A 24,217-nucleotide genomic window follows, 5' to 3' on the forward strand; every position below is an offset into this window, starting at 1 on the left:
GTGTTTCCCGCTGGGCTGGCGGGCGGCCTTCTGGCGGTCGCCCGCCAGCCCAGCGGGAAACCCAGAATACCTGCGGCGGTCTTTTGACCGTGCAGCGGTATTCTGGTGGTTCCAGCCAGGCCGGCGGCTTCCGCCGCCGGCTGGGGTCAGAATGACCCCCACAGTCTTTGTCGCTTTGATAGCTTCCATCCTATCCCACTGTGAGAAAATGTACCAGTAGGACAACTTTTGAGGCTTTCCCATAACTGCAGTTGGAAGACAGGCTGAACTATTCATTCAGAAGCTAAGGGAACATAAGTACCCAAAAATTATTATCAGAAGGTCTTTGAAGAGGGCAAGAAACAATAACAGGGAGGTCCTCACTGAACATGGAAGAGGAGGAAAATCAACAGCTGATGTGTTAGACTACATGTTCCCCCATGTCGAATTGCATTAAAAAAAAATCCAGAGAAAACACTGACGGATTGTGAACACAGAGACCTTACACTTTGTGGGCATCCAGTTTTTTTTTTAAATGGGCAAAAACCATAAAGGTATGTCCTGGTAGATCCAAGGTATTGGAGACAAGTTAAAAGGAACAAAACAACAACACTACTACGCCAAGAGGCTTACCAGCATTCACTAAGCATTACCCTTGTGGCAACTGTACTGTTTGCCACCTCACACAGGCATCCATATCTTTGGACCTGGGGCTGCCAGACAGTCAGTACAACTCAAACATATAAATTGCAATTCAAACAGGTCATCTAAATAATGACCTGCCTGTGCGGGCTAAGCTATTCTGGGATGACATGTAGAAAAATCAAGTTAAGGATTGAGGGAACAAAGAAGCAATGTCAGATGAAAAAGAAACACCTAAGATGGCCACCCATTATGCAGAAAAGACCACATCACTGGTAATTTTCAATGAACAGTACTTGAACAAGTGACAATGACTGACACCGGCATGTCGGGTTCCAGAATCCTATTAGCAAAATAAAGACTGTTTTATATTTACATACCTATATAATCTGTCTGAAAGATTATATTCTCTGGGGCAGCCTTTAAGTTCTAACCTTTTGGGCATTTTGAGTTATGTTTGACACAGTGACTAAGAGAATGACATCCGCACACATATTGAGATATACCTTAATTCCTTTCCTCTCTCCTCCCTTCCTTGATCTGGGTTTTTTCAAATCTGGGGGCACACTCCCAGTGAATGGTAAAATTCCACACAACAGACATACAAAAGAGGTTAAGATGAAAAGTGCTAAACATAAATAACATGGTGAATTACATTTTCCTGCTTCACCATATTTTCCAATTATTTTTATTTATTTTATTGTTCCACCTACCACCAACAAGGGGGATGATAATTGGAATCCACCATTATAGGCTACGTGTTAAGGAAATAATGGAAATCAGATGAAAAACTGAACTAACATCATATTATTGATCAACGCTCTTTGTGACCTGGTAACGGGGCCTCTGATTGGCTGCTAGGCCATACAGTTGTCATCACACACGCCAGGGGCCGATGGTAACATAAGATGGTGCCTGGACCCCCAGACTTCAACATCCAGGAGTTGTGGGAATCCGAATAGGTTCATTGCCTGGCTGGATCCTTAATGACGTGAGTAGGATGTATGTCCACAGTCTGACTTTTTTTTTTTTTTTTTTTTTTAACAGACTTGGTTTGAGAGTTCTGCTACATTTTTGTATACAAGTTTTTATTTTTCAGTGTGTGACACAGGGACTAGCCAGCTCAAACTCTTATAGGCTAATTTAAAGCTCTTGAACAAGTAGGTACCTGTAGTTCAGATTCTTTATTGTCAATATCAAGGTCCTCCAGACTCTAATAATGCATCTATTTCAGCATGGATATGGATATAGTGGGGCAGCTGGACTACAGTAACCAGACTGTACATGTGAACAAAAATAGGATATGTGACTGTGAACATCGGAGTGATGGTATCTTTGTATTACCGTGCATTTGTTAAACGTGGAAAATAATTACCATTTCCAAAACTGGGAAAGAATCAGTTTGGAATGACACGGTGTGCAGTTAACCACGAGTGTCACATAAGTGGGATGTAACCCGACTATGATAACTAATTGTAAATTCTTCTCCATTAACTTAGAAACTTTACATTTTGGAAGTGCCCAAAAACAAGAGATCTGGTATTCTAGATGTACGAGTGCACGAGAGGGATGACTGTGGTGAAGTTCATGTTGTAGACCCAAGTACAGTATTTGGGACCTGGAAGGTCCTAATAAATGCTGAATGACTTGCTGAGGTATTAACAACCAGCTGAAACATTACGACCTACGGATGTAGGAATCATTGACTTTCCTTCCACATCCGTTGTTCTTCTTTTAATCTGTCTCTGGAAGCCCATCATTTAAATTGCCAGATAAAGGGGACACCCAGATGCATTTTAACTCTATCATATTTTCATGTCCCAGTAAGGCAGAGGTCTTCAAACTGGGGGATTGACCCTCTCTGGGGTGGGGGCTCAATCATTATGGAGGGGGTTGTTTCTCTGGACAAAAGAAGCATTATGCTGATAACAGTGCTTTGTTTTAAGCAGAAAATAAAGTATTTCATTTTTAAAAAGGTAACAAAACTGAACTGTAATGTTTATATAAGTCTAGACATATTTAAATATTGCCAACGAATGGTGAAAAATTCTGAGGGTGGACCCGGTGATTTTTTTTCACGGCATTTAAAAGTTTGAAAACAACTGTAGTACATCCCTTCATAAAATTAACCGACCCACCCCCACCCCAAGCCCGCCCAGTATATAATTTAGCTTTTCGGGAAAGGACTAAGATGAAGCATGCTACATAGAACTATGCTGATATGGAAAGGAATGTTGAAGGTCAGTTACCTAGTAAACTGCATGTATATAAAGTGCAGACTACAGAGATGTTTTAGCTGACTAAGAATAACTGGAAACATTGATGAGTCCAAAAACCATTTCCCATAAAGTCTCACTTTTCATGCTTTATATGTTCTTATATGCTACCAATACATTTTAACTCTACTATGGTTCGTCTGTCACAAATAAATATATGCAAATACTGGTGCCAATTTGCACAAAACAGTCCACCTCAGTACATTTTTGTGATCATTCAGCATTATTAGTTAAGATAAACAAAAGGTTTAATTTTTTGTGTCCAACATCTAATGCTACTTAATATCTCCTAGAACAAAAGAGTTAACACCACTTCATGCAACATTTGTTGGAATATTGCTCATTCACTGAATGTCATGTTACTTAACTTGCAGCCATTTTTCATGTCTATGTTAAATCAAGCATGTTAGGCTTTTTTGCTTCTGATGTACCCCACTTTCATTTCTGGCACAGCAAAGGGAAAACTCTCATAAAGAGCTAGCTCAGAGTCATAGGGGTCGATTCACTAGAATGCCAAAGGTAGAGGAAGTGACATTGTATGCCAGTTAACTCCCAATGACATTACAGAAAGTGATGTCAGATGACCTTTCACCTGCTGTCATAGCACGCTTCCTCAAATGACTGTTGTCTCAATTGTTAGTCTTTTTATTATTTCTCTCATTTGTCTTTCTTGCCTGTTGTCTCTTTCTCAACCCTCCTGTATCGACTGCTTTTCTCGTTGATCTAATTACTGTTCAAATAATCCCCTCTCACAACTGACTTCCTCAACTTTTTCTGTCTTTTTTACCTCTTTCACTCTTCTCCCACCACATATTGCCTGGTTTGATTGGTTATCATTCACTTTTCCTTCTCCCCATCTATTCTTCAGCTGTTTTTCAAACAGGTCTGTCTATATCACACACTTCGCGCTCTACATTGTACAACCACTCTCTCATTTAGCTGTCACTTTATCACAACTCTAATTTTCTCCAGTCCTAGTTTTCAATTTCTCACGTGTCCACCTCCCCACCTCTCACAGCTGTCTTCTTAACCGGTCAATTTATTGCTTCTCTCTCTCACAGGCGCCTTCCCTGCTCTCTGAGCTGTCTCTCTCCTCATTGTCTCTAGCATCTCTCTCAACTGTCTCCTCAAACTCTGCCTCTCATCCTTTCTAAAGACACTCTCTTGTCGGTCCTTCTCCGAGATGAATCTTTCTAACCATCTCACCTACCCCCCTTCTGCCTCTCAGTTGTAAATCACCAGCTGTCTCTTTATCACTCAACTCATGCCGATCTTATCTTGTACTTATCTGTTTCTGTATGGATCACATTTCTCATACTGAAATCCTCTCTAACTGGTCTTCCCCTGTCTGACTCTTGGCTGTCTCTTTGCCACGTGTATCACCTATTGCTCTCACCAGTCTATATCTGTCTCATGCCTATTACCTCTCTAGAGTCTTGTTAATTCTTGTCAGTCTCTCACCACTGTCGCTCACTTACACAAACCTATGCTTGCCTCTACCTCTCACCCATCTCTTTTTAACCCCTTCTGTGCCCAGGACGTAATGGTTACGTCCTGAGGCACAGTGCTGCTGTGCCCAGGACGTAACCATTACGTCCTGTGCACAGAGCCAAGAGGGAGCGCTCTCGCTCCCTCTGTGGGGTTCCCCCCCACCCCCCCAAGTCAGGGATGGAAGGGGAAGCCCTTCCCCTCCCACCCCCGACCCCCCCTGTGACGTCAGCGCGCGAGCGCGCGCTGATTAGTCACAGGGTCTCCCCCATCGCGCTGGAAGCAGAGCTTCCAGCGCGATTGAAAAAGAAATGCTTTTGCATTTCTTTTTCAATCCCATGGGGAAGGCCCCGAGAGGCTTCAAAGGGAAGGAAATGTATTTCCTTCCCTTTGAAGTCTCTCACAGGTTTCAAAAGCCGGATTGCTTGCAATCCGGCTTTTGAAACCCCACTAGACACCAGGGATTTTTTTTTTTTCTTGAAATTGGCAAAAGGGAGCGACCCCTTGGGCAAGGGTCGCTCCCAGGGGGGCATTTTTTTAGGAAGGCCTTTTCTGCCCCCAGGGGGGGCAGAAACCTCTAGGCACCAGGGACCATTTTTTTTTTTTTTTTTTTTGATGAATTCTTTTTTTTTAGGTGGGGAGCGATCCCTTAGGCAAGGGTCGCTCCCCTACGGGGCAATATATATTTAGGCCATTTCTGCCCCCCTTGGGGGCAGATTGGCCTATTTTGATAAGGCCAATCTGCCCCCAAGGGGGGCAGAAACCATTAGACACCAGGGAGTTTGTTTTTGCGCGCGAATGTCACGCAACAAAGCGACCAGGGGGGGGCAATTTTTTGGGAAGGCCTTTTCTGCCCCCCCTGGGGGCAGATCGGCCTATTATTAGGCCGATCTGCCCCCAGGGGGGGAAGAAACCTCTAGGCGCCAGGGCAAATTTTTTTTTTTGTTTATTTTTTTTGTTCTGGGGCAATTTTTTGGGAAGGCCTTTTCTGCCCCCCCTGGGGGCAGATTGGCCGATTTTAGGTCAATCTGCCCCCAAGGGGGCAGAAACCGCTAGGCACCGGGGATTGGTTTTTTGGCGCCAAAGTCACGCAGGGGGAGCGACCCCGTAGGCAAGGGTTGCTCCCGGGGGGGGGGGGGGGGGGGGCAAATTTATTTTAGGCCATTTCTGCCCCCCCGGGGGACAGATCGGCCTATTATTAGGCCGAACTGCCCCCGGGGGGGGGGCAGAACACTCTAGGCGCCAGGGCAATTTTTTCTTTTTTTTTTTTTTTTGTTGTTTCTTTTTTTAGAGATGGGGAGCGACCCATCAGGCAAGGGTCGCTCCCCTGGGGGGGCAAATTGTATTTAGACCATTTCTGCCCCCCTGGGGGCAGATTGGCTAATTTTAGGACAATCTGCCCCCAAGGGGGCAGAAACCACTAGGCACCGGGGATTTGTTTTTTGGCGCCAAAGTCACGCAGGGGGAGCGACCCCGTAGGCAAGGGTTGCTCCCGGGGGGGGGGGGGCAAATTTATTTTAGGCCATTTCTGCCCCCCCGGGGGACAGATCGGCCTATTATTAGGCCGAACTGCCCCCGGGGGGGGGGGGCAGAACACTCTAGGCGCCAGGGCAATTTTTTTTTTTTTTTGTTGTTTCTTTTTTTAGAGATGGGGAGCGACCCATCAGGCAAGGGTCGCTCCCCTGGGGGGGCAAATTGTATTTAGACCATTTCTGCCCCCCTGGGGGCAGATTGGCCAATTTTAGGTCAATCTGCCCCCAAGGGGGCAGAAACCACTAGGCACCGGGGATTTGTTTTTTGGCGCCAATGTCACGCAGGGGGAGCGACCCCGTAGGCAAGGGTCGCTCCGGGGGGGGGGTTGGAGGGGCAAATTTATTTTAGGCCATTTCTGCCCCCCCGGGGGACAGATCGGCCTATTATTAGGCCGAACTGCCCCCGGGGGGGGGGGGGGGGGGGCAGAACACTCTAGGCGCCAGGGCAATTTTTTTTTTGTGTTTTTTTTTTTTGTTGTTTCTTTTTTTAGAGATGGGGAGCGACCCATCAGGCAAGGGTCGCTCCCCTGGGGGGGGGCAAATTGTATTTAGACCATTTCTGCCCCCCTGGGGGCAGATTGGCCAATTTTAGGTCAATCTGCCCCCAAGGGGGCAGAAACCACTAGGCACCGGGGATTTGTTTTTTGGCGCCAATGTCACGCAGGGGGAGCGACCCCGTAGGCAAGGGTCGCTCCCGGGGGGGGGGGGGGGGGGGGTGGGTGTCGGGGGGGCAAATTTATTTTAGGCCATTTCTGCCCCCGGGGGGGGGGGGGGGCAGAAACCTCTAGGCGCCAGGGGAATTTTTCTTTTTTTTCTATTTTTTTTTCTTTGTTTTTTTTTTTTTTTAGAGATGGGGAGCGACCCATCAGGCAAAAGTCGCTCCCCTGGGGGACAAATTGTATTTAGGCCATTTCTGCCCCCCTTGGGGGCAGATTGGCTGAGTTTAGGTCAACCTGCCCCCAAGGGGGCAGAAACCACTAGGCACCGGGGATTTGTTTTTTGGCGCCAATGTCACGCAGGGGGAGCGACCCCGTAGGCAAGGGTCGCTCCCGGGGGGGGGGGGGGGGGGGTGGGTGTTGGGGGGGGCAAATTTATTTTAGGCCATTTCTGCCCCCCCGGGGGGCAGATCGGCCTATTATTAGGCCGATCTGCCCCCGGGGGGGGGGGGGGGCAGAAACCTCTAGGCGCCAGGGGAATTTTTCTTTTTTTTCTTTGTTTTTTTTTTTTTTAGAGATGGGGAGCGACCCATCAGGCAAAAGTCGCTCCCCTGGGGGACAAATTGTATTTAGGCCATTTCTGCCCCCCTTGGGGGCAGATTGGCTGAGTTTAGGTCAACCTGCCCCCAAGGGGGCAGAAACCACTAGGCACCGGGGATTTGTTTTTTGGTGCCAATGTCACGCAGGGGGAGCGACCCCGTAGGCAAGGGTCGCTCCCGGCGGGGGAGGGTGGGGGTTGGGGGGGCAAATTTATTTTAGGGCATTTCTGCCCCCCCCCCCCGGGGCCGGCTGAGCTACAGGCCAAACACCACAGTTAGGCACCTTGCAAAAAACACCTCTGTTTTCTGTGAAAAAATATGTTGTGTCCACGTTGTGTTTTGGGCCATTTCCTTTTGTGGGCGCTAGGCCTACCCACAGAAGTGATGTACCATTTTTATCGAGAGACTTAGGGGAACGCTGGGTGGAAGGAAATTTGTGGCTCCTCTCAGATTCCAGAACTTTCTGTCACCGAAATGAGAGGAAAAAGTGTTTTTTGGGCCAAATTTTGATGTTTGCAAAGGATTCTGGGTAACATAACCTGGTCAGAGCCCCGCAAGTCACCCCATCTTGGATTCCCCTGGGTTTCTAGTTTTCAAAAATGCACTGGTTTGCTAGGTTTCCTCAGGTGTCGGCTGAGCTACAGGCCAAAATCCACAGGTAGGCACTGCTTTTTATAAAAAAATGTGATGTGTCCACGTTGTGTTTTGGGCCCTTTCCTTTCGTGGGCGCTAGTCCTACCCACACAAGTGAGGTATCATTTTTATCGGGAGACTTGGGGGAACGCTGGGTAGACGGAAATTTGTGGCTCCTCTCAGATTCCAGAACTTTCTGCCACAGAAATGTGAGTAACGTGTATTTTTAGCCAAATTTTGAGGTTTGCAAAGGATTCTGGGTAACAGAACCTGGTCCGAGCCCCGCAAGTCACCCCTCCTTGGATTCCCCTAGGTCTCTAGTTTTCAGAAATGCACAGGTTTGGTAGGTTTCCCTAGGTGCCGGCTGAGCTAGAGGCCAAAATCTACAGGTAGGCACTTCGCAAAAAACACCTCTGTTTTTTTCCAAAATTTAGGATGTGTCCACGTTGCGCTTTGGGGTGTTTCCTGTCGCCGGCGCTAGGCCTACCCACGCAAGTGAGGTATCATTTTTAACGGGAGACTTGGGGGAACGCTGGGTGGAAGGAAATTTGTAGCTCCTCTCAGATTCCAGAACTTTCTGCCACAGAAATGTGAGGGACATGTGTTTTTTTAGCCAAATTTTGAGGTTTGCAAAGGATTCTGGGTAACAGAACCTGGTTCGAGCCCCGCAAGTCACCCCTCCTTGGATTCCTCTAGGTCTCTAGTTTTCAGAAATGCACAGGTTTGGTAGGTTTCCCTAGGTGCCGGCTGAGTTAGAGGCCAAATTCTACAGGTAGGCACTTCGCAAAAAACACCTCTGTTTTTTTCCAAATTTTAGGATGTGTCCACGTTGCGCTTTGGGGTGTTTCCTGTCGCCGGCGCTAGGCCTACCCACGCAAGTGAGGTATCATTTTTATCGGGAGACTTGGGGGAACGCTGGGTGGAAGGAAATTTGTAGCTCCTCTCAGATTCCAGAACTTTCTGCCACAGAAATGTGAGGGACATGTGTTTTTTTAGCCAAATTTTGAGGTTTGCAAAGGATTCTGGGTAACAGAACCTGGTCCGAGCCACACAAGTCACCCCTCCTTGGATTCCCCTAGGTCTCTAGTTTTCAGAAATGTACAGGTTTGGTAGGTTTCCCTAGGTGGCGGCTGAGCTAGAGGCCAAAATCTCCAGGTAGTCACTTTGCTAAAAACAGCTCTGTTTTCTGTGATGTGTCCACGTTGTGTTTTGGGGCATATCCTGTCGCGGGCGCTAGGCCTACCCACACAAGTGAGGTATCATTTTTATCGGGAGACGTGGGGGAACGCTGGGTGGAAGGAAATTTGTGGCTCCTCTCAGATTCCAGAACTTTCTGCCACAGAAATGTGAGGAACATGTGTTTTTTTAGCCAAATTTTGAGATTTGCAAAGGATTCTGGGTAACAGAACCTGGTCCGAGCCCCGCAAGTCACCCCTCCTTGGATTCCCCTAGGTCTCTAGTTTTCAGAAATGCACAGGTTTGGTAGGTTTCCCTAGGTGGCGGCTGAGCTAGAGGCCAAAATCTACAGGTAGTCACTTTGCTAAAAACAGCTCTGTTTTCTGTGATATGTCCACGTTGTGTTTTGGGGCATATCCTGTCGCGGGCGCTAGGCCTACCCACACAAGTGAGGTATCATTTTTTATCGGGAGACGTGGGGGAGCGCTGGGTGGAAGGAAATTTGTGGCTCCTCTCAGATTCCAGAACTTTCTGCCACAGAAATGTGAGGAACATGTGTTTTTTTAGCCAAATTTTGAGGTTTGCAAAGGATTCTGGGTAACAGAACCTGGTCCGAGCCCCGCAAGTCACCCCTCCTTGGATTCCCCTAGGTCTCTAGTTTTCAGAAATGCACAGGTTTGGTAGGTTTCCCTAGGTGGCGGCTGAGCTACAGGCCAAAATCTACAGGTAGTCACTTTGCTAAAAACAGCTCTGTTTTCTGTGATATGTCCACGTTGTGTTTTGGGGCATATCCTGTCGCGGGCGCTAGGCCTACCCACACAAGTGAGGTATCATTTTTATCGGGAGACGTGGGGGAACGCTGGGTGGAAGGAAATTTGTGGCTCCTCTCAGATTCCAGAACTTTCTGCCACAGAAATGTGAGGAACATGTGTTTTTTTAGCCAAATTTTGAGGTTTGCAAAGGATTCTGGGTAACAGAACCTGGTCCGAGCCACACAAGTCACCCCTCCTTGGATTCCCCTAGGTCTCTAGTTTTCAGAAATGCACAGGTTTGGTAGGTTTCCCTAGGTGGCGGCTGAGCTAGAGGCCAAAATCTACAGGTAGTCACTTTGCTAAAAACAGCTCTGTTTTCTGTGATATGTCCACGTTGTGTTTTGGGGCATATCCTGTCGCGGGCGCTAGGCCTACCCACACAAGTGAGGTATCATTTTTATCGGGAGACGTGGGGGAGCGCTGGGTGGAAGGAAATTTGTGGCTCCTCTCAGATTCCAGAACTTTCTGCCACAGAAATGTGAGGAACATGTGTTTTTTTAGCCAAATTTTGAGGTTTGCAAAGGATTCTGGGTAACAGAACCTGGTCCGAGCCCCGCAAGTCACCCCTCCTTGGATTCCCCTAGGTCTCTAGTTTTCAGAAATGCACAGGTTTGGTAGGTTTCCCTAGGTGGCGGCTGAGCTACAGGCCAAAATCTACAGGTAGTCACTTTGCTAAAAACAGCTCTGTTTTCTGTGATATGTCCACGTTGTGTTTTGGGGCATATCCTGTCGCGGGCGCTAGGCCTACCCACACAAGTGAGGTATCATTTTTATCGGGAGACGTGGGGGAACGCTGGGTGGAAGGAAATTTGTGGCTCCTCTCAGATTCCAGAACTTTCTGCCACAGAAATGTGAGGAACATGTGTTTTTTTAGCCAAATTTTGAGGTTTGCAAAGGATTCTGGGTAACAGAACCTGGTCCGAGCCACACAAGTCACCCCTCCTTGGATTCCCCTAGGTCTCTAGTTTTCAGAAATGCACAGGTTTGGTAGGTTTCCCTAGGTGGCGGCTGAGCTAGAGGCCAAAATCTACAGGTAGTCACTTTGCTAAAAACAGCTCTGTTTTCTGTGATGTGTCCACGTTGTGTTTTGGGGCATATCCTGTCGCGGGTGCTAGGCCTACCCACACAAGTGAGGTATCATTTTTATCGGGAGACGTGGGGGAACGCTGGGTGGAAGGAAATTTGTGGCTCCTCTCAGATTCCAGAACTTTCTGCCACAGAAATGTGAGGAACATGTGTTTTTTTAGCCAAATTTTGAGATTTGCAAAGGATTCTGGGTAACAGAACCTCGTCCGAGCCCCGCAAGTCACCCCTCCTTGGATTCCCCTAGGTCTCTAGTTTTCAGAAATGCACAGGTTTGGTAGGTTTCCCTAGGTGGCGGCTGAGCTAGAGGCCAAAATCTACAGGTAGTCACTTTGCTAAAAACAGCTCTGTTTTCTGTGATATGTCCACGTTGTGTTTTGGGGCATATCCTGTCGCGGGCGCTAGGCCTACCCACACAAGTGAGGTATCATTTTTATCGGGAGACGTGGGGGAGCGCTGGGTGGAAGGAAATTTGTGGCTCCTCTCAGATTCCAGAACTTTCTGCCACAGAAATGTGAGAAACATGTGTTTTTTTAGCCAAATTTCGAGGTTTGCAAAGGATTCTGGGTAACAGAACCTGGTCCGAGCCCCGCAAGTCACCCCTCCTTGGATTCCCCTAGGTCTCTAGTTTTCAGAAATGCACAGGTTTGGTAGGTTTCCCTAGGTGGCGGCTGAGCTACAGGCCAAAATCTACAGGTAGTCACTTTGCTAAAAACAGCTCTGTTTTCTGTGATGTGTCCACGTTGTGTTTTGGGGCATATCCTGTCGCGGGTGCTAGGCCTACCCACACAAGTGAGGTATCATTTTTATCGGGAGACGTAGGGGAACGCTGGGTGGAAGGAAATTTGTGGCTCCTCTCAGATTCCAGAACTTTCTGCCACAGAAATGTGAGGAACATGTGTTTTTTTAGCCAAATTTTGAGGTTTGCAAAGGATTCTGGGTAACAGAACCTGGTCCGAGCCACACAAGTCACCCCTCCTTGGATTCCCCTAGGTCTCTAGTTTTCAGAAATGCACAGGTTTGGTAGGTTTCCCTAGGTGGCGGCTGAGCTAGAGGCCAAAATCTACAGGTAGTCACTTTGCTAAAAACAGCTCTGTTTTCTGTGATGTGTCCACGTTGTGTTTTGGGGCATATCCTGTCGCGGGTGCTAGGCCTACCCACACACGTGAGGTACCATTTTTATCGGGAGACTTGGGGGAACATAGATTAGCAAAACAAGTACTATTGCCCCTTGTCTTTCTCTACATTTTTTCCTTCCAAATATAGGAGTGTGTGTAAAAAAGACATCTATTTGAGAAATTCCCTGTAATTCACGTGCTACTATGGTCACCCCGGAATTCAGAGATGTGCAAATAACCACTGCTCCTCAACACCTTATCTTGTGCCCTTTTTGGAAATGCAAAGGTTTTCTTTATAGCAATTTTTTACTCCTTATATTTCAGCAAATGAATTGCTGTATACCCGGTATAGAATGAAAACGCACTGCAGGGTGCAGCTCATTTATTGGCTCTGGGTTCCTCGGGTTCTTGATGAACCTACAAACCCTATATATCCCCGCAACCAGAGGAGTCCAGCAGACGTAACGGTATATTGCTTTCGATAATCTGACATTGCAGGGAAAAGTTACAGAGTAAAACGTAGAGAAAAATTGATGTTTTTTTCACCTCAATTTCAATATTTTTCTTTTTCAGCTGTTATTTTCTTTAGGAAACCCTTGTAGGATCTACACAAATGACCACTTGCTGAATTCAGAATTTTGTCTACTTTTCAGAAATGTTTAGGTTTCTGGGATCCAGCATTGGTTTCATGACCATTTCTGTCACTGACTGGAAGGAGGCTGAAAGCACAAAAAATTGCACAAATGGGGTATGCCCCAGTAAAATGCCAAAATTGTGTTGAAAAATTGGGTTTTCTGATTCAAGTCTGCCTGTTCCTGAAAGCTGGGAAGCTGCTGAGTTTAGCACCGCAAACCCTTTGTTGATGCCATTTTCAGGGGAAAAACCACAAGCCTTCTTCTGCAGCCACTTTTTCCAATTTTTTTGAAAAAAACGAAATTTTCACTGTATTTTGGCCAATTTCTTGGCCTCCTTCAAGGGAACCCACAAAGTCTGGGTACCTCTAGAATCCCTAGGATGTTGGAAAAAAAGGACGCAAATTTGGCTTGGTTAGCTTATGTGGACAAAAAGTTATGAGGGCCTAAGCGCGAACTGCCCCAAATAGGCAAAAAAAGGCCCGGCACAGGAGGGGGAAAAGGCCTGGCAGCGAAGGGGTTAAGGTTCCTCTTCCTTTTGTTATTCTGCCCTCATTTCCCCAATAGTGTTTTCCCCTCTCCCCTTACAGTGTTTCTTGTTCCTTGAGGGGCAACAGAAGACAGCAAGGCACATTTTTATGGTGTTCGCATCTGATATTGTTGAGGAGCACAGAAGGTATTGTTTAGCTTCAGTTTCTGCCCTTACCACCTTTGAGGCCAGGAGTCACAAGGGGAGTGCCAGGGGTTGTAGGATGAAAGTCAGGGGTCACTGCTGTTCAGAGACAGGAAGTGCCAATGTATCATTTTGCAAAGTCTTTTTGTACTCTTCTCGTGAGAAAGCCATACACCTGCTAACACCACAATCTGAAGTTTTGATTTCCCTCACTTGCATCCTCCTTCGATTGCCTATGTGAAGAAAATTTTCTAAATGCAGGGGAAGTTTGGGAAGGAGCTAGGATTAGAAGCTCCGCTGCTTGGAAAGGCAAGGCAATCTTTCGTGATATCCCCGTTTTGCTTGTGTTTGCAAAATAAACATGTTTTAAACTTCAAGTAGACTTGATACCATTTTGTCTTCCACAGCAACATGTACTCTACAGTTACCTGACTTTAACATAACATGCCATTCAGACTTTTGCTATAGCGTATTTTCCAGATCATGTCAAAGATAGTTGTGAAAGCCAGTTACAGTGGACTCTTTGCGATAGCTTGATTTGTCAAAGAACAGGCTCATATTTGTGTCCTCCAGATCTAAATTCACACCTTTAAACACTGCATTTACCAGCATGTCTGATGAAAGATTTGGTTGTACCATAGCTCTAACATGAGCTTCAACTTTGAAAGGTATAGGGTCACTTGACTCTGCAAACTCACACATAAAAACACATATGTTGAAGCACATTAATGTGGTGTATGAGGCCAATATTTAGAACATAAAATGGCAATGTGTCCTGTATTAACTAAAATGTTCATTAGCAGAATGGTGTGTAAAAATGTTGGAGGAAACAATATAGATTTAATGGCTCCCTCATTTTGTTTTTAGTACCAATACCCATCCCAAATTCTGAGAAGATATTAAGCATGACTTACCTGTGTCCCAATACTCCAATAAAACCAGCCTACATAAGAAGGATGCCTGAACCAGGAGTAGACGCCAGATGTCACAAGAATATGAGTATTTGACTTCTCATTCTGGACAATGTGATTGAAGTTTGAACCAGCAGTAAGCATTGCAGCTTTTCTCAGAGACTCCCCGATTAGCACCATCATTAATCCAATTACAGCAAGCCATGTGATTTGCTTCATATCTGTAAGCAGAAATTTAAAAAACCTATATTTCTAGAAATATAACAGATTAAAAATTGCTCCAGTGTGTACTGTGAGGTGAAATAATGTCTTGTATGAGAATTAAGTCACGTCACCTTTGTAGTGACCACCAAGAAGTTGCAAATGAAGGGCATCTGCTAAACATATCTTACAAGTGGGTTCCAAGCCATTCTGGCTAATTGTGCATGATCAGTAATATCAAGATCTGGAAAACATTATCAGTCAATGCTCATGGTTTGTCAGCAGACATGTATCACTGTGTTCTGTTGTAGCCAGTATGGTATGCCTATGCATGAGAGAGGCTGTTAAAAACAGAATCAACTGCTTTTTGGCATGACATGAGCAAATATTCTATCTCCTCTTTATCTATTCTCAAGTTAAGTAGTTCACTGTAGGGTCCAGCCATTGCCCACTCCTGTTTAAGACATATATTTTACCCATAGCCATGTCTATTAGGCCCCTGGACTGGACTTTCATTAGAATACGCACTAGCACGGTAAATAATGCTTTCAAGAAATTGTTTGTTTTCCCCGATTTCAATTACGGCATACTCGTTCAATGTATAAACTTCCAGTTAGACCTGACAGCCTTAGGAAGGTCTTCCCTCAACCTTTTGCCTGCATCCCTCAATTCTTTTGGTTTTGTTTTTGCTGTTTTTAGACCTCTGCACACTTTACCACTGCCAACCAGTGCTAAAGGACTTGTGCTCTCCCCCTAAACATGGTAACATTGGCTACTACCCAACTGGCATATTTACCTGTAAGTGTCTAGTAAAGTGCACTATATGTGCCCAGGGCCTATAAATTAAATGGTACTAGTGGACCTGCAACACTGATTGAGCTACCCACATAAGTAGCCCCTTAACCATGTCTCAGGCCTGCCATTGCAAGGCCTGTGTGTGCAGTCTAACTGCCACTTTGACTTGGCATTTAAAACTACTTGCCAAGCCTTAAACTCACCTTTTTTACATGCAAGTCACCCCTAAGGTAGTGCTTAGGTAGCCCTAAGGCAGTGTGCTATGTAAGTAAAAGGCAGGACACACATACTTTTAAGTTTTACATGTTCTGGTAGTGAAAAACTTCCAAAGTTGTTTTTCACTATTTGGCGGCCTGCTCTTTTCAAAGGCTAGCATTGGAAATTCCCTTAGATATTTTTAAGTGGTAATTTCTCATCTGAAAGGAGTGGCATTATTATGTTTGGTAAGGTCAGAATGGTATTGAGAAATCCTGCTTACTGGTGTAGTTAAATTTAAGAAAATTAAAAAAAAAAAAAAAAAAAAAAGTGATGGACGGATTGTAGAACAATGTCCAACATTCACCCCAGTACAGAGATCTGGGCTTGAACTCCTTTACGAGTGGCGCTGGACTGTTGTGAAGTGACTCCGTCACAACGTTGTGGTAGTTCCAGTTGGAGCTACTGTGTTTCTATCGCTATACTATATTGAATCTTTAAAAATGTGTATCTTGTTTTGTAAATGTTTGATTTTTACCATTTTTGGTCTTATTTTATTCCGATAATTATTATCTATTTTTATAAACTGGTGTGGAGTACTTTTTATTGTGTTTTTACTGTGTTATTGTATGAATTATTGCACAAATACTTTACACATTGTCTTCTAAGTTAAGCTTGCCTGCTCTGTGCCAAGCTACAAGAGGGTGGGCACATGATGATTTAGGTTGTGTTGTGACTTACCCCGACTAGGATTTTGGTCCCTGCTTGGACAGGGTGCATACCTCTACTAACTAGAGACCCAATTTCTAAGACATCCGAATACCTCTATCTATGTTTGGAATTCTGGAACACATTCACAGATATAATGATCATTTTTTTAAATGATGTCAAACATTCTCTTTAAGTAATTTCTTCTTTCTTTGATATTCACTAACATTAGAACAGAACAGCAGGCTGCCCGCCAAACTCTTTGGGCTGGAAAACTGCCACTCCAGTTTTCCGCCCGCTGGCCCTATTACGAATTTCCTGCTGGCCCAGCGGGAAACTCACAACATTGACGCCAGCTCTTAATCGAGCCGGCGGCAATGTTGTGGTACGTCTGGTGCGACAGCACCCGTCATGCTTTTCACTGCCTGAAATTCAGGCAGTGAAAAGCGAAATGCGGCTGTCCATGGGGGTCCCTGCACTGCCCATGCCAAGTGCATGGGCAGGGGCTACCATGGGGCCCTGGCACCCCGTCTCCGCCAGACTTTGCACGGCAGTGGAACCACCGTGCAAAGCTGGCAGACAAGGGGGTTTGATTAAGACCGCTGGCGGTCCGACCTTAGCACTTTCACCACGATCGTAATGTGGATGTCGGACCGCCACTTTGGCGGCGGTCCGACCGCCACTGCAAGTGTGGTGGTCTTAGGAGCGCCACACTCATAATGAGGGCCTAAGTCACAACTCATGAATAAAGAGCAGACTCTACTGGCTCACAGTATGCACAAGAATGAAATTAAAATCTTGGTTTTCACCCCATATGGCTGCCTAAGTGCTGGCACAGAGTACCTGCCGAGAAATAAGGCTAAGATTCTTATTTTATCTTGAGATCCACAGTTCAAGACCTACAACTGACCCCATTTAAAAAAAAATTGAATAAAAGGGGACTGCATCAGGAGGCTCTTCATATACAGCCCTCCACTAAATGGCTAGAGAAGACGTGTTCAGGTCTCCTTCACTTTTTCTACAGTTCGCCCACATTAAAGCACTCCATAAATGGTGAGACTGACAGGGACCACAGGAATTTTATTGATACTTCTACATTTAAGTATTTAATCTGATGATTTACCTGGGTAAATGAACTTCTCCACTGTAAACTCAAACCACGATGACATGGCAGCTAGTGAATACTCCATACTGTGATTCAGCAGAAAGGAATCCAGGGACAAGCTCTTTGGGTTCGTGATTGCTGTAATCAAATACTCAGAGAAGTGGAAAAACGATAGTGAACAAACATACCTGCAGACAAGATAAAATAACATACCACATCACTAATATGAAAAACATATCCAATAGTAGTACACATTTTCTGGTACCTGTTCGCATCCTATTTAAAATATGATTGTGGCAAGATGGTTTTAAAACACCCTCTACACAGCAAATAATTGCCAATCACTAACCTCCCTCTCCATCACCTTCCAAACGTACATCAATAATACAAATTGGAAAAACAGAAATACAAAACAAAGTTCAAGCTCCAGATCTGAGTGCAACTATTCCGATATAAACTGATAGTTTGCTTGGAAACAACTGCTCCTGTAACTATAAATAAAAAAACTGGTCAAAGTCCTAACATGCTGCCTTCACTGATCAGTACAATGAACATTAATCCAGTAGCCAATTATGCTAATCCTCATCCCCCTGAACAAGGAATGAACACTGTGTCAGCCTCAGTATAAACAACATCATCTCAGCAAGTTTCAATGCAATGCTATCTCAGGTTTTAACGCTCTGTTATCCACTTGCGTGAAATTTCTATTATAGGCGATGTTAAATAGCTAAATGGAGACACTTTTCCCCAAACAGTCTAAATTGTTTGCTGTTAAAGCTCTTCTCTGTCATTTTTGTCAACTAGTGTTCTGGATTAAAATCAAATTCGTGAGCAGTAGAACAAGATACAACGTATGCCAAAATGAATAATTGCGCAGATGATCTTTCTTGGTTTTCTGGACATCTAACTCACAAGAAATGGTCAAAGACTAGCTACAAAAGTTATGGATCTCATCAGAAAAGTCAAGATATGGTGCCCTGCAAAAGAAGTTTCAGGTTCATCACTGGGTAGGCCAAAAATAGTAAGGTACTTACCTTTGGTAATGCTCTTTCTGGTGGATATTCTAACCACAGTTTCTTCACTTGATGAATATCCCCCAGACTCTAGAATGGATACAGATAATTTTCTCAGCATTTCCCTTGCACATCAGTAGGTAGAGTCATGCTGCTCTACATGGGGTCCATCCCGGTCTGGAAGTGACACCACTGCCCCTACATAGTCATTATCTCTGTGTGCTGATGTTGGTTTCTTTCTGAATTGTGTCGCAGCCATCGGACGGGGAAGCCCTTAGAAATCAGAATGTGCTAGTGTGCACATCTCTAGAGTAGAATATTACGGACTGAAAGAATCCATTTAACAGAACGGGGAGGAGGGTGGGTCAGTGAAGAATCTGCAGTTCGAGTATTCACCAGGAAGAGCATTACCAATAGTACCTAACTTTATCTTCTGATGGATTCCTCAAATTGGGAAGACATACCAAAGCTGTACCTCTCCAGGTGGTGGGTCTGAGGAATGACTCAGACCAGGCAATCCTGCAGGACAGACCAGGCTAAATGCACCTCGCTCCAAGCCTAGCTATTCATGAAGGAATGCTTTGTGAATGTGTGAACTGATGCTATGTAGCAGCCTGACAGATGTCCATGACTGGCACATCGTACACAACAGCAGTGGTCACAGCTTTTGCTCTGGTGGAATGAGCGTTCACGTCTTCCGGAGTCGGTTATTTTTTTTTAACCAGCCTGTAACAGATTTTGATGCACAAGACTATCAACATGAAAATGTTCATCCTATGTACCGTTTTCCCATTTTTTGCACCAGAGAAACCCACAACTGTCCACCAAATATTCCCTGGTGCAGCCATTAAAGAAGCTCAGACCCCATGGGGTCAAGACGATGGAGTCATTTTTCCTCCTTGGCGGGGTGAAGAAAGCTGGCATAGTGATGGACTGCTCTATGTTGAATGGTGTGACAACCTTTGGTTCAGAGGGTAGGTTTTGTCCAGAAAAAAATAAACTAGTAAACGTCTGCTGGACCACCAGGGCTTGCAATTCACTCATGCATTGAGTTGAAGTAATCCCAATGGGGAATGCTGTTTTCAAACGAAGGGAACAACTGATGATCAGCTCAAAGGGGATGTTCGTTAGAAAGGTGAATGAAATCAAGGTCTCACTGAGGCATCAGCAATAATGTTGGCAAGAACATATGGAAGAATCCTTACAAGAAATTCATCACAAGAGGAGATTTTAAAAGAGATGCAGAACAGGGAGACATAAAAAGGCCAAAACTGCAGACAAGTAACCTTTAACAGTTGCCACAGCAAGGCCATGTTGTGCTAAAGAAAGACAAAATAACATTATGTCAGACAACTGTGCCTCTCGAGGCTTAGTTAGCAACAAGAAAACCACACAACAAACTTTTACCAGCATCCCCCATAAACAACTTGGTTGGAGGAGTGCCTGACTGCCAATATGAAATCAACTACTTAGGAAAGAAGATCAAAGGCCATCAACTATAGACATTCAATCTCTCTACTGCTGGAAGATGACGTAAGCTACCTCTGAGAGCACCTGCCATCTGTGACCCACTAGGCAACATTGGCTGAATTCATCCGCCCTGGTTTTAAAAGATTCTGCCAGGTGTTGTACGATCAGAATGATGCCCTGATGATTCAGCCACTTTCAAAAGGCACTAAGCCTCCTAGGATAGGTCCCAACACCCTACTCTGCCCTGTTTGGTGCAGTTCAACATAGCAGTAGTTTTGTCTGTAAGAAAGTGTACCTGTTCCCCCTTGATTTACAGGGAGAAACACTTTCTGTGCAAGCGTATCGCCTGCAATTCCAACAAGTTGATGTGGAGATGAGCATCTGCAGAAGACTAGAGTTCTGGGATCTTTACCTCCCTCGGGGGACCTCCCGATACCAGCAACAATGCATCCATCATGACTTATTTCAGGGTGGGGGTAAGAAGAGTGGTTTTCCACAGGTCCACCTGCGGTTGAATAGCCACCACTACAGATATTTTGCAGTTTCCTATGACACCTGGATGGAGGCAAAAAAAAAAATCACTTGGTGCTGAGCCCACTATGACTTCATATCTCACTGCAGAGCCCACATGTGCCAACTAGCGATGTCCACAGGCAGGATGCAGGAGGCCAAGATGCCAAGAGCACCAGAGATGCTCTCACTGAGACCCAGTCAAAGGTCAAAACATTGGGATCATAGCCCAAATGTTCTGGACTCGGTGAGGTGCAGGAAAGGCTTGGAAAAGCAACCCTCCTCAAAGAGTCCCTTTTATTTTAAACATTATGGCAGAAGTCAGGTGTGATTTTGCCACACTGATGGAAAGATCTAACAATGTCAATAGGATGGCCATCATCTGGAGGTGGTTTACAACTGTTTGAGGAGTCATTGTTTTAGGGCTCATCATATTTCTGTAGCAATGTTTCATGATCAGAATGGGGACAATGTTGATGTGTTTGCGACCTCCGTGGACAGTGCAGTGGATGACCCTCTGAGTCTGAAAGGACTATTGGCTCCCCCTCTGGCATATTTGTTGATGCTTGTGCTGTTGGACAAAGACTCATAAAAGGGCTCGTATTGTGCCCAGGCCAGGTCTTGAGGTGAGGGTTGAGTGGCACAGTTAACACTGGGGATGAATCCTCCAATAGTAAACCGACTGGAGGCCATATTGAATCATTAGGGCCTGAAAGCTCTCAAGAGGGATCTGGTATTGAATATTCTGTCCATGTCCGTCGTGACTTTGTGGAGTTTTGCGGCATCACCCATGGCCCCGGGAAGTCAGGATGCATTGGGACAAGGGTCAGAATAGCTTCTGAAGGTGAAGATGGAGTCTGTGGCCTGGAGGTACCCATCTCATCATGAGACTCCTCATGAAGGGAGTGGGGGGACAAAGGGGAGCCATGCATCGACTTCTTGTGTATTTTTGATTTTCTGGACTTACCTGAAGAACAGAACTCAGAGGATGAAAAGAGCACATTCGCACCATCAACCAGGACTTTCTCATGTTCTTCAACAGAGTTTTGCTTTGAGGTACTGAATGGCCTTCAGGTTCATCTTTGCGCAGGACTTCAAAAACCTTGTTTGGGACTCAGAAACCAGAGACAAACCTTATGGGGGTCAGTCATCAATCCTAAATGGCTTGAAACCTGCAATTTTCGGAGAAGACACATCCCTTGCACACCGGAAAAAGTGTTTTGAAAATGTAGGCCAGGCCTGACATAATTTGAGGGTGCAAGCTCTGGATCTGCGTCTGAAGAAGGGAAAAGAAAGGAACTAACATCCTAACAAGTTGCCCACACTGATGTAACCTAAATAACATTAATCCAGTAACCAATGATGCTAATCTGCATCACTCTGAACACGGAATAAACGGATGTCAGTGCGCGGAGGTGGTGACTATGTAGGGGCCCGACATCACTTCAGGGGAAGGACTGATCCATCATGGAGCAGCACAACACTACCTACCGATGTGTGATGGAAACTGGGGAGAACATTCACCAGGTTCAAAATGAAGCTATTTACAAGGTGAGTCACCTGTGTATAGACACATTCATCAGAAATGGAGCAGCAGACATATTGTTGAATACATTCAGTTTACTACTTCGAAGTGTAAGGTCTTTAAATGTATGCTCACTTGGGACACGAATTTCAGTATGTCCTGGAGGCCAAAGTATGAGGTTTGAAAAGGTCAAACAGTTTTGTGCACATATGTATATCCTTATGAATGGACCTACATCCCTAATATTCAATATGAGCTAGCCTTTCACATGACAAAATTAGGGTACAAGGAAACTTCTGCTCTTATGCTGAAGCAAAGAAGAGCTGATGAGTAAGAAGTAAACTCCACCTTGTAATCTGAATCCTGGACACCCCTGCATACCACAAAATCTGTTAAACGAGCAAGCACTCTGGATCCTAGACAAAACCATATACCTAAAAATCTGTTAAACAAGCAATGTCATTGATAAAAGATCTGTCATTAAAATGAAGAATGCACAAATACTTCAAGCTTCAACTGCTTACAAATTTTTTTAAAGCCTTAACCAAACATAACATGAAGGTTAGAGTTAACAGTTGAACATGGATGCTCCACAGCCACTTTCTCTATATTGTATATTTGACAGAATGATATACAGTGTGTGTGTGTGTTGTGGAGACCTCAGGGTCTAGCCATTCAGCTAAAGCTGTCAAAAGCAAAACCCTAAAAAAATAAAAAATAAATACCATGCACCACACTACCTAGTTTCATGGCCGCTACAACAGTCATCACTTGCACATTGAGCAAGTGTGTATTAGGAAGACAGCCAACCCCCTAATAGAAACTAGTGCATAAGTTCAACCAGCAGCTTTTTAAAATTCCAAACCAAGAGATCTCCTTGCAGATGAAAGCCGTCGGGCTGTGGTTTCACATCATAGTTGGTTTTGCCTACTATATCTTCACAAAGGATCTCTAACCTATGTCACTACATCGGTAACATGTTGATTATTAAATAAACCTTTTAGGGGGGCTTCACACACACTCATACTCTGAGAAATTGGTACTAAGAAGCCTTTTCCAACAAGGTCATGGTAAGTGGGAAATCCAGTGATTCCAAACATTAGACTCTAAAACTTCAGTCTGCTATATGTTTCACAATTTTGGCCTTCATTTATTAATTATGTTTACGTGAGTAGCGTTGACTCCTTGCAAGTTTTTTTTTGTATTTTGTAAACAGATTTTATTATGTTTCAAATACAAACATTACAACCTTCTCATAGGCTCCTCTCGTCAGTTGCGCCCCACCGCATTAGACACTTTCAATGTCTCATACAGGATGATGTATATCTGGCATGTCATTACATTTAATACATAACATACAGTGGCTGCTTCGTATCCAGTTATTGCACAGTGTCTTTTATTCTCCCGATCTTTCTCGTCGTGGCATGTGGTCCGGTGGGTATTCCATTGTGACAGAGTTCCTTTGGGGTCTTAAACTCCCCCCCCCCCATCCCCCCTCGAGTGCCTAGATATCCCAATATGTCAGTGTGTGGTAGGTATCTCTTACTGCTATGGGGGAGTGCCACCTCATCTTGCGGCCAATCCAGCCATACGTGCTTCCTTGTGTCTAGGTGCCTCTTCGGTCTTTGCCCATTTCAACACTTCTCTCTTCCATATGCTTTCTCTGGGGCCCTGTGTTGCCTTCCAAGTCATTGCTATTTCTCTTTTAGCCAAAACTAAGGCTGAATCCTGAAACAGGTCTGTGACTTTGTGCTGGATTTGTCGGCACTCCTAATAAACAGTGTTTGGGATCAACAGGTACTTCTCGATCAATCGTGTCTGTGATGTGATGTGTAATCAATCTCCATAACTCTCGTATGTTTGGACAATACCAAAACATGTGGAGAAATTCTGCGTCCTCCTCTCCGCAGAGGACACCTGGCCTCTGAAGACCGAAGCACCCATAATTCTGCCTCCGGTCAGGTAGGCTCTATGTGACACATATATATTGATAAGCTTAAATCGGGCATTCCTAAAGGCTCGTGGGGTCTGAGCCAATATTCACTCCCATTCGTCATCTGTAATAGGGGCCCCCCCAAGTCTGTCTCCCATTTCTGTTTAAGTTGGCTCCTTGCAAGGTGTTGATATTATGGGCTGCCATGTGGTTGTACAGGCGTTTGCAGGCAACTTTTCAAGATCTCCAGTGCTATGAAATACAGTACAGTCTACCCATTAACCAGGTTCTTTTGTGTCAACACAACTAACAGTGGCAGACCATTTGGGTCAGGTAGAAACATTAGAAGCCACTGGACTACCAAGCTGAACACTTTGTGCATGATAACCACAGAGGTTTTTAGCGAGCCATTTTAGGTCATTCTCTCAGCTCAACAGATTTATGTTAAAATAAATGGCAAAATGGACTTGAATGACAAGCCACTGCTGCCTTGGTTACAGCAGGCTCACCTAACTAAACCACAAGAATATCCTCAGCAGCTCACGGGGAGGC

General features: G+C 45.1%; 1 protein-coding gene across 1 annotated transcript in view; it reads right to left on the bottom strand.

Annotated features, from left to right (window-relative positions):
* The window catches only part of ICMT (isoprenylcysteine carboxyl methyltransferase), a 67,198-nt gene that overhangs the window by 29,397 nt on the left and 13,584 nt on the right, over positions 1-24,217 (bottom strand). The window contains exons 3-4 of the mRNA XM_069240005.1: positions 17,233-17,402; positions 14,214-14,431 (exon numbers count right to left, since the gene is read on the bottom strand). Coding sequence (XP_069096106.1) covers positions 14,214-14,431; positions 17,233-17,402 — 388 coding nt within the window. The remainder of the gene's footprint in view (positions 1-14,213; positions 14,432-17,232; positions 17,403-24,217) is intronic.

This window comes from Pleurodeles waltl, chromosome 6, assembly GCF_031143425.1.
Source record: "Pleurodeles waltl isolate 20211129_DDA chromosome 6, aPleWal1.hap1.20221129, whole genome shotgun sequence".
Lineage (NCBI taxonomy): Eukaryota > Metazoa > Chordata > Amphibia > Caudata > Salamandridae > Pleurodeles > Pleurodeles waltl.